We start from the raw sequence: 11,666 nt of genomic DNA, 5'->3' as shown, positions 1-11,666 counted from the left end.
AACCTGTCCCTAACCTTAAACAACCCCTACCACTAAACTTGTCCATAATATTGAACAACCTACTAACCTTCCCATACTACCAAACCCATTCCTTACCCTTAACCAACCAGCCATTACACCTACCCATACCACAAAATTTGTCCATAGCCTAAACAGCCTACAAACCTACCCATACCACCAAACCTAGCTCTAACCCAACCCATAAACGTTCCCATACAATTAAACTTGTCTCTGAACTTATCAAACACATACTAAGCCTTTCCCGAACCCTTCCATACCACTAAACATGTCCCTAGTAGCAAACGACCCAAAAAACCTACCCTACCCATATCAAAAAAATTTGCTCTAACCTTAACCTAACCTATAAACTTTTCCACAACACTAAACTTGTCCCTAACCCTTAACCAACCCCTACCACTAAATTTGTCCCTAATGATGAACAACATACTAACTTGCCAATACTAACAACTTGTCTCTAACCCTTAATTAAACCTACCGATACCACTAAATTTGTCCATAACCTTAAATAGCCAACAAACCTAGCTCTAACCCAAACCATAAACCTTCTCATACCACTAAACCTATTACTAACCTTATCCAACCCAAAACTAAACCTTTCCATAACCTTTCCATACCACTAAACCTGTAATATCGATTACATCCTGATATCAAACAAACTACAACCCTATCCATACCAACAAACCTAACCCTAACCCAAGCCATACACTTTCACATAACACTAAACCTATCCCTAACCCTTAACCAACAATACACTAAACTTGTCCCTAATATTGAACAACCTACTAACCTCTCATACTACTGAACCCATCCCTAATCATTAATCAGCCATTAATCCTACCCATGCCACTCAATTTGTCTGTAACCTTAAACAGCCTACAAACCTACCCATACCAACAAAACTATCTCTAACCCAACCCATAAACCTTCCCACACCACTAAACCCACCCATAACCTTTAACCAGCCAAAACCCTAAACCTGTCCCTAACTCTAATCAACCCCTACCACTAAACTTGTCCCTAAAATTGAACACTAAATTTGTCCGTAACCCTAAACAGTCTATAAACCTACTCATTCACTCAATCCTAGACCTAACCTTAACTAACCCACAAGTTAGGATAATATATTCATTAATGTAATCGCGGACAGCGATTCTGCACATCTGACTGATTGCTTGCCATTATTTTCTCTAATGTATAAACTTATTGTACATTATACTTTTATAATGGCCATTATTGATTATTAAAACTGATATTCAGTGAAAGAGAGGGTATGTTTCGTATTTTCAATGAAAATTAAAGGAGGCATTAATGTTATAGGCTCCGTTTTGTTATAAATATGCATGAAGATGATGGTCATATTATGCAGTTACAGGACGTCTCAACATTTTGATGTCTGTTCAGTTGCTAATATCAAAATAAAAATATTCAGTTCCTTTTGTCATGTTTTCATTTTATTAAGAAAGTGAAACAGCATAGCCAGGGTGATGTGGAGGACTTTATAAAGTACACACTCTGGAGTTTGTTTTCCATATCAAACGTACAAAATCTGAACTTACAAGGATAGGATGTAAGACTGAACTGTGTGTAGGCTACTTAATATTGAGGAAAAAGCCCCAATCAGAGAGGCGAATGTGTGCAGCCCTGCCTCTGTTTTCAGATGTCTCCGTTTTCCCCCATCCACACTGAGACGGAGCAGCAGCGTTTTAGAATGAAAATGGCCTCTTCAGCGTTTTCAAAACGCTCAGTTTTTGGGAAACTTATGCGTTTTAAAACTAAAACTCAGGCTCAATCCCAATTCTACCCCTTAGTAGGGGTAGGGGTGTCCTATTTGTCTTTAGCTTGAAGGCGTAGGGCTAAGGGGAAGGGGTAAACACCCCTTCAAATGAAGATGTTTCAGGACCACACTCGAAACCAGGCATAAGAAAATTTCCCAGAATACACCAGCCACAACGGAAGAATCACTGCACCCCAAAGTAAGGAGATCCACAAATTAGCGTTTTTTTGTCATTATTACAAATTTTTTCAACAAACACGTTTTAATATATTCATAACCATGTTCGTGTTTTACCATCATGCAAAAAACACTAAAATAAAACCTGCTAAATTTCGCTATCTATAATCCATAAGCATAACTCCTGTATAGCAGTCCCACAACATTCTGACACATGATAACACTCAAATACCCTGTCAGTAATATCTAGTGGCTGGGAATAAACTTTTTACAGTGTCTGCTATAATGTTAAGGTTGGTTTTGGTGTGTTTACATAGATGAATATGGCTATAACATAATATATGCCTTCAGTGATTTCCTGAAGATAAATACTAAAAAATAACACAACTGGAATAACTACAGCATACGACATATGATGACGTGTGCAGGTGCTGTCCCAGTTCTTAGGGGTAAATTTTGAAGCCCTTCCCCTTCACCCTCAGTTATAAGGGGTACAAAAATAGAATTGGGATTGGGCCTTAAACAACCTAAAAACGTACCCATAGCACCAATCCTATTCCTAACCTTAGTCAAACTATATCACTAAACATGTTCATAACCTTAACCATCACATAAAACTAAACCATAACCATATTCCTTCTAAAACGTACAAAGTAATTACACAGAAGCTAAAGGCAACTAAAATGAAATGCAACCACCAAATGTGGTGCACTAAAACCATTTGACAACGTCAATGACTGCCACTGTTTACTCAAAGAACACTGCATGTGTGCTGTATGGCAGGGGTACTAGACTAGTTACTGCAAAGTGAGAGCGACACTTATAAACCACAACAAAAACAAATATTTGAACAAGTTTCAGTATATCAATATGCATACATTTCAAACTTTGGGAACACTTTGAAACAAATTTGCATAAAAAAAAAGATTATCATGATGATTATGAATGCAACAGTCAATCAGAAGTATTTAAGTTTAATTTACTCGATAGCAGTGAAAAATGAGTTGAGTGCTTACTGAATATACATATTATAAGTAACCAAAATTGTACACAAAAATGCAAATACAAGATTCATCGTGCAGTGTATTTAGTGGAAGTTTTTGCAAGAGCCCAGTAAAGTCAACGAAATGCCTGACAGCTCCAGTCATTTATAATATGGAGCAGACTTTGCCTACTTTCTGTTTATAACATTTATAAATTGAATATATTTTTATGCTGCTATGAGAACTATTGGACACTTACATGTTACTGCAATATGTCAGTAGTCACAACCACATTTAAATGACACCAAAGCCTAATATTCCGCAAAAGATTTGGACTCAAATTTGCGTCAATAACTCACATTTCTCAAGTTCTGACTGAGTAGTACAGTAGACACAGTGAGTGACAGTTTTAAAATAGCTTCCCCAACACTGGATGAACTGGATTACTGAAAAGAAACTGGGGAGAGGATAACAACCTGGTGGTAGCCACCTCAGTGCCATAATGAGTCTCATTATCTGTGGTCTATTATCATAACAGGAGACCTACATAACCATAGAATAAGCTGGAAAATAAAGAAAAGATGGTAAAAGGGGTATGAGGCACTTACGGGGCTGCTGGGGTTCTTTGGCCAGGCAGGGCTGCTAATGCTATCGCTGTCGTCCCCCTGATAAGAGGACAGACTAGCTGGGCTAGGGGACAGAGGGGACGGGGTTGGAGGCTGGGACACACACTGAGAACCGTAGTTGTCCTGTGATGGAGAACACAAAGGGGAACAAGAAGAAACCACACATATTTAATGGTGAGAAACCACAATGTTTGAAATCACAATGTTTATTTTGCTAGGGCACTTTGTCGTTCTTTAAGTGAACAATTAATCTGCGCAGGCTTGTTTTGGTAGACTTCAATTAAATGCAGACTATTTGCTTCAGCGTCTGAAGTGGCGGTTCTTCTGTGTTGATGTCAGTTTGATGGCTTTACCCACAATATTCTTAACCATGACCTTACCGTTAGTTTGCTATGAGGAAATGATGCGCAAAAAGAAACTCCAAAACTCCTACTCAATTTAGTCTTCAGTTGGAAATACAACAACATAAAAGCTTCTGCAACTTCTGGTTCATGCAAACTTTAAAGTCATCTTTACATTTTCTCATCAGCACAATGTCTGTTTCAACTCATATAAGCTACAGCTAGATGAATACAGTAGCAAGTACAAAAATCAGATTGGCTGTTTAGTTCTTCAGTTCTTCTCTAATGATAAGTGGACATCAGAAAGAAAAGTAGTGTGAAATGTGGAAAACTTCATGCAGTCAAAGGGCAAAGCTATCAGATGCTGAGATTGGATCAATTATTAATTGTGGATTGTGCAACTAGGGCGGCACGGTGGCTCAGTGGTTAGCACTGTTGTCTCACAGCAAGAAGGTCGCTGGTTCAAGTCCCGACTGGGTCAGCTGACATTTCTGTGTGAAGTATTTGTGTTCTCCCTGTGTTGGCGAGAAAAATACTAAAGAAGACTTACTGGAATCCGCATGGACATAAGATTCTCACAGAAATCAAGTCAGGTCAAGTTTGGTGAGGGAAAAAATCATGGTTTGTGGTTACATCCAGTATGGGGGCGTGCAAGAGATCTGCAGAGTGCATGGCAACATTAACTGCCTGAGGTATCAAGACATTTGTGCTGCCCATTACATTACAAACCACAGGAGAGGGCAAATTCTTCAGCAGGATAGTGCTCCTCATATTTCAGCCTTCACTTCAAAGTTCCTGAAAGCAAAGAAGGTCAAGGTGCTCCATGATTGGCCAGCCCAGTCACCAGACATGAACATTAGTACCGACGTTTCCACTATCGTGCCTAAAGCAAGCAAGCCAGGGCGAACCAAGGCCAGTCACGTTTCCACTGTCCCTTCCGGGGCCTGATCGGGTCAAAGTGGGGCTTTCTCGGGGCCAGCGGCCGGCCTTTTTGGGCCCGCCGAATACCTTGGGCCAAAGAGGATCAGTTGGGGCTTCGGGGCGGAGTGAAAGGAGAGGCGGACTTTGCCCGAGTCTGGTAAAGATGGCATGCTGTCATTACACTAGTTTTCCGATCGCACACGAGTACATGCGCCACACAAATAAATAAATAAGGGAAAGAAAACATATAGCCTTATAGGCTGGGGTCTTTTTGCTAAAGACCCCTTTTGCTCTTTGCTTTTTGTCCTTTTGTTTCCCTTTTAAATGTAAGGCTGTTGCATAAAATAATAAAGTTTTAATTCATAAGTGACATTTCTTTGCTGCGTCCTCCTTGATGTTTCAATGACGTATAATAATCTTTACACCATATTAAAGACACAGCAGACAGTAAAGGTTGTTGAGAGTTTTTGTCAAGTTTAAAAGATGTGTTTGTGCATGATACATGCGTGTTGGATGCCTGTATGTGTGTGTGTGAGAGCAGGCAAAAGCGCGCTCCCTTCACAGCTCTGTTGATGCCGCGAGCGGCCTTTTTCTGTTTTTAACTATTTTGATAATACACAAAATATGAATACAACAGTAAGACATAAAACTTTACAAATGACGTGTCCACTTCTGTAGGCTCAAAACAATAGTGTCATATCTTAATAAAATAGCCTATTTTATCAAAACGGGGATGTTATAAAATACATTTTATAGTGAGTTTTTAGCGGAGAATTTCTGTGGTTTTTATTATGTATGGGTGCACTCACTGCGCTGGGTCCCTCCGTTAGTGGCAAGACCACTCAATACTCAGGGAGTCCTGCAAGAACACTTTCTTTGCCATTCCAGATGACTTTATTAATAAGTTATCTGAGTCATTGCAGAGATGTATGGATGCAGTCCTCGAAGCTCATGGGAGTCATATACAATATTCATTTCTTTTTCACTGCACCATGACTTTATATTCTATACTGTACATTATTTCTGTTAAGAGACAAGACTTTTGTCTAAGCAAAGTCAGACCTTACTGTCCTAACTAAATAATTAGAAATCAAGGCATGATCATATTTTATTTTGGTAAATTAAGCATAATCTAGAGGCCTTTGCCTTGCATTTAAACCACTTCTAATACCAAAAGAGGCCTTTGCCTTGCATATAAACCACTTCTAATACCAAATGATCAACTAGAAGTCAAGTTATTATTTATTGTTCCTAAAAGTTGAATCGGCAACAAGACTTTTGTCAGGAGGTGTAGTGTCTCATTTGGGATGCAACTATAGTATGTTAAAATGAGAATTCCAAAGTTACCGGATGATCTACTATATCTAGTATAAACTCGAAGTGCAGGTCCGTGTGTACTATAATGGCTAATGTTGCCCACAATACATTCCACATTAGATGCAAATTTCGTTAGAACTACAAATGTGGGTTAAAAGTGTTAAACTACAAATATGGCATATGCGTGAGACCGTTAAGTGGAAAGGCTTTGGTCAAGATGTTTAAATGACTGTTAATTAACACCTAAGCTACTGGAAACTATGTAAATAACATTTTCCGCATTATATTTCATCTGCAACAACAATGTGAACTTTTATTAAGATGTGCTTGGCCATTAACTTCTAAATGCAAAATTATGCCAACACCTGAGGAGATTTCTCTGCATGAAAGACTCGTGGATGGCAGATTAACCTCCTGCTGCATCTCCAATATGGTAGGAAAATAAATGTGAAAGAAACATGGATGATGGTACAAGATGATTGACAGGGCACGTAACTAAGCAACAGAATGGTGGGTTAATGAGAAAGTCGTATGCACTAAAGCTTGCATACTCTTCTTTTACACACTCAAAAGTACAGTATGTACTTTCTCTTCAAAAAAAATTGAGAATTTTAGGGAAATATTCCAATTGGGATACAGCAATTGGGATACAACTGTACTTGGTAGGGATATTTGGTTCAAGACCAGGGGCCTCATGTACAAACACTTGCGTTGAATTAATACTAAAACATTGCGTATGGACAAAGCTGTAAATGTGTGTACGCAGTAAAAAATTCCGATGTATGAAACACTGCGTCCGCGGAATCCCACACAAATTCCCTTTGTACATCCGAATTAACGTGAAACCCTGCCTCCTCCCCCTTATAAATATGGTAATGAGTCTACTTTGGCAAAACCAAATGAAAAGACAATGGCAAAAGCAAGCAAGCAAGAAGAGTAACTTTACAGAATGTGAATTGGAGGTGCTCCTATTGGAGGTAGACCAGAGAAATGTGCAAGTTTGTCCTCAGGAATTAATAACAAAAGAAAAATATAGAGTGGGAGAGTTTAGCTGACGCGGTTAACACAGTGGGGTCTGAACATCGCACTGTGAGACAGACCGGGGAACAGGGGATACTGAACTAACACCCTTTGAGGAGAGAGTTGCCTCAATTGTGGGCGACACTTAACTGTCTGGAGTAGTATACGTGTTTGTGGAAGACACAGATGTATTAGAGGAACACTTTGTTAGGGCTGTATAGCAGCACCCCTCTGCTCTTATCAAGGCAGCGCCACCGGCATTTCAGCTGCCCAATCGCCCGCTCGACAACTGACGAGTGCGAGAATGGGCATCATTGTATCTGCCCTCTTGGTCAGTTTGTGGGTTGTTAACAGCCACGTCTTTAATGGATAACCGCGGTCTCCTGATATGTAGTTAAATAATTACGCTCAATAAAAAAATTAAATAAAAACTGGCATATCTTTAAATACATCACTCATCAAGATGCCACCCATCGCACACCCTGCCACCTTGGAGCCTTCGGATTCGACCATTGACAATGTCCTCTAATAAGGCCAACACTGCCATTGCCATAGACTAAGGGTTGTATACATTTGCAAATGCTTTAAAAAAATAATAATAACAATAATAAATAAATAAATAGATAAAAATGTGTCAATTAACCCATTTTATCAAATATAAAAGAATAGCAAGGTTTTTTACATGTATTGGTGTAATACTTTGTAGTGTTCAATTTAACATAATTGCCTCTAGGAGTCGCCGATGGAAATAAAACAAACACACAAGAAATACACGTACGCCAGACAATTGGACCAAAGCACATTCTCACGTTTATTTCATCGTTAGTAAATCCAAAACGCGAGCGTGAAACTTGCCGTACTCAAAGTTTTTGTGCGTACGCAGTGTTGATACATGAGGCCCCAGGAGGTTTAAGAAGCCAATTTTTCCAGTACAGCAACTTTTATCCTCTGTTGATAGTGGAAAGCACACCAGCACAAGTACTGGCACCCTGTCAATGAAAAAGGATAGCTTGATCCCCAATAGGTAAAAAAAAAACATGCTCCTGCAGAGTCCTAAAAACCTCCAATCGAAGTCTACATGCCCTTTAGATGAGAAGTGTTCGGAAAGTTTGGCAAAAATCTGGCCATGGTAGTGTATAACAGTGCAAATTGTTCCTGTCACACTCTTTGAGCTCTGGCTGGAGGTAGCAGCACTCTGAGCTGTACTAAAGAAAGATCAATTCCTGCTTTTCAAGCAGCTCTGTGCTATATGTCAAGACTTGTACTTGTTACACACACGCACACACAGACATGCAGGAATTTCAGCAGAAATAGGGAGAGCTACACACTTGTTGTACTGCAGCCAGCTGGACATGAACGCAAAGGTCAAAGCCAGAAGGCACTTCTGTTTGTTGTGATGTTTTCTACACATTAAATTAAAAAGTTGTACTCCTCTTTGGACTGATGCCATGATGTAAAGAAAAAAAAAATAAGTAGAGATTATTGTGAACCAGCAAGAAAACATGGGAATTCTTTGAGATGTATTTAAAGCGACAGAACTACTTCCCTCTAATTAGCAAAGGGACGAAACCGCACGTCGAATTACAGATGAAACAAAAAGAATGGAGTTCAGAGAGAATGTTCCGCTAGTGCACCATATCTCAACCAATCGAACGAAAGCTGAACTTAATGACACAATGAATGAAGCTCTGATGAAAGTACAGGCAATGACTGAGAAAATGGAGAAATGAGGTCTTCTAGAGCTTGAACATGAGTGCTCATTAGGGCACACGAGAGAATGAGATGTCTTTGCTTATTGAATAACACATGGAATTGGAACACTCTTCCAGAACAACATATCTTCAGCATTCAATTTAGGGAGTGTAAATGAGGAAATGATGAATGAAAGAAAAACTGCATGCAGTAGGGTGTAAATATTGGCTCTGACAACAACCTGATTAGGATTCTTCATAAATGAAATCTGATTTAATGTCAACACTCTTGCGTGTCAAATGCAAGGCATGCTGGCCAAATCCGGCCCACCATACTGTATATATCATTGTACTGTATGTGGCAGGTGAATGCAAGAGATTTACACCAAATCTGAATTGAAGTATTCATGCGAGTAGATTACATTCAGTTAAACTGAGTGGTGTGCAATACGAATCTCACTGCAATTTGTAACTTTTTGATTTGGCTAATTTGTATGATCACATTCGTACAATTTAGTACGATTTGCTCATCCCCCAATAACATTTGGGTTCAGGGGCGGGGTTGGGTGCCACGCCTTCTTTTTAAAATCATACATTTTCATACGACTGAACTCGTACAAATTAGCCACTAAACTGGCAAGACAAGTTTTCTTGTAAGATTAGAATGTGGTGTGAATGATGCAGAATGCACGGTGCATCTTTTGTGCAAGTTCAAGGTGTTCAATTCAAGATGGAACTTCATGTGATTCGGAAAGCATCCAGCGAGTAATCAAGAGCAAGGGACATGATGCTTGGCGTTTGGTGTTATAATAAAAGTCCATATTGCTTTAAATTGTATATTAACTATAAACTACATCCTCCATAATGATTGTTTGTGTTGCGACCCAGCTCAAAATTATTTTGACAAAGTTATCCATCATTTCAATGAACATTCGCAAACTGTCACCAAATTGTGCGGTTGGAACTACACCTCTACACTGTAAAACACGGTTAATTTAAAAAAAGTGAATAAACCCATAGCCTTAAAAGCAACAAGCTGATTTACTTTAAAAAGTGATATATTCATGGCAGCTCTTTGTAATTATGCACATAATTCAGACATATTTTTAAGGCAATGAGTTTACTCACTGTTTTTAAGTAAAGTGTACTAATCTCTTTAAAAACAACGAGTTTTAGCGCAAAATCAAGATATTCAATTCAAGTTGGAATTTCATGTGATTTGAAACACTTCCCGCGAGTAATCTAGAGCAGTGGTTCTCAAACTGTGGTAATGTAACTGTGGCTTCCTTCTAGTGGTGCACAGAAGAATCACTGAACAATAAAATAATAAAGTGAACACACATTTAACTCTTTGCTCAGTACGATAATACAGACACTCATGTGATCAGACAGCATTAGCTGTTCCCTGAAGCATAAGATTTCACCAGTGTGCTTAGAATATTTAGTGCATTGTGTCATCAGATGTTAAAAATCTAGCGTTTGCGGAGCAGATACGCAAAGAAGCGTTTTTGCAGACCAGTCCTGATGTGTTGGCATTTCAGTTACTGCAAACTCTGGAATTTCCCCATGCTGCATCATTGGTAAAATAATTATCACAAATGTGTTAAATGTGTGTTCGTAGTTGTGTAAAATAATGCGTGCTTTCGATATATAAAGTTATTTGTTTTGTAAAGTAGCGTGGCTTTCGGTTTAGTTTGTTACCTCAGATTTAGACTTATTAATTTGGATGTAACTCAAATAGCGCGAGATACAGAACATAGACTCAAGCAACTTTGCCATGCTTGAAGCTTAGGGGTAAAATATAACTAAAGTTAGCATCCGTGTGCACAGACGGAGGAACTGTTAACCGTACACAAATCTGTTTAAAAACAGTGGTCAGTGCGCGTTTACGCATACTTCGTGGTTAACATTAACTTCACGGTTCACTTGTCATCTCATTTGCACCAAATCACGGAAATTCTGTACGTATGAAATGGTCAAGCACTGTATATATGCATTTAATCTATCGCTTTTCTGACACACAGCCCTACTGTAAATGACGAGCAGTAAGCAGATCTAATTTCTAATTTAAATATGTAATTCTAAGTCCTATATTTAAATACAAGTTAATGTTTAGACTTCAAAGAAATACAAATATGTCATGTGTACATGCAACATTTAATTCAAAATGTATAAAAAATTGTATATATATGTATGTCATATAGGCTATATTTATCAGATCCAAGCAACATTTCCAGGTTTTGATGAATAGGCTACTATACATTAATACTCTACAAGTACAGCAGTTTTCTTTTTACTTTAAGAACAGTGACATTTTTAATTCAATTTTAAAAGCACATTTTAATTTTAAATAGTGAAGTTTTTTTTGTCTGCAAGCACATTTCATGCTCAAACTATATAAACTATATAATTATAATGTTTAAAGTGGTGGTTTAAATGTTTAAAGTGGCTGACAATAATACATATTCTTAATAATAGTAATTAATCTGCCTCGCTTTTGAACTGTGCAGAGATGTAGCTGCTTATTAGGTCTACTACGCTACTGTACTTCAATACCGGTTATTATGGTGGTACTTGGAAAGACAACTTTTTTAACTATAAACTACATGTCCCATTGTCCAAGTGATTGTTTGTTTTGCGATCCAGCTCAAAATTATTTTGACAGTTTTCCATCATTTCACCTAACATTCACAGTGTCATAAAATTGTGTGGTTGGAACTACATCTCTACACTGTAAAACACGGTTAGTTTTAAAAAAGTGAATAAACCCAAAGCCTTAAAAGCAACAAGTTGAT

General features: G+C 38.3%; 1 protein-coding gene across 3 annotated transcripts in view; it reads right to left on the bottom strand.

Moving 5' to 3' along the window:
• arid1b (AT rich interactive domain 1B (SWI1-like)) overlaps window positions 1-11,666 on the bottom strand; it is a 160,423-nt gene that overhangs the window by 22,020 nt on the left and 126,737 nt on the right. For all 3 annotated transcript variants that reach the window (XM_056445302.1, XM_056445304.1, XM_056445303.1), the window contains one exon: window positions 3,564-3,704. In XM_056445302.1, the coding sequence (XP_056301277.1) occupies window positions 3,564-3,704 (141 nt within the window). The remainder of the gene's footprint in view (window positions 1-3,563; window positions 3,705-11,666) is intronic.

The sequence above is a fragment of the Danio aesculapii genome, chromosome 20, assembly GCF_903798145.1.
Source record: "Danio aesculapii chromosome 20, fDanAes4.1, whole genome shotgun sequence".
Classification (NCBI taxonomy): Eukaryota; Metazoa; Chordata; class Actinopteri; order Cypriniformes; family Danionidae; genus Danio; species Danio aesculapii.
Note: the sequence above shows the minus strand (reverse complement) of the source record. Positions and strands in the feature narration are given on the sequence as shown.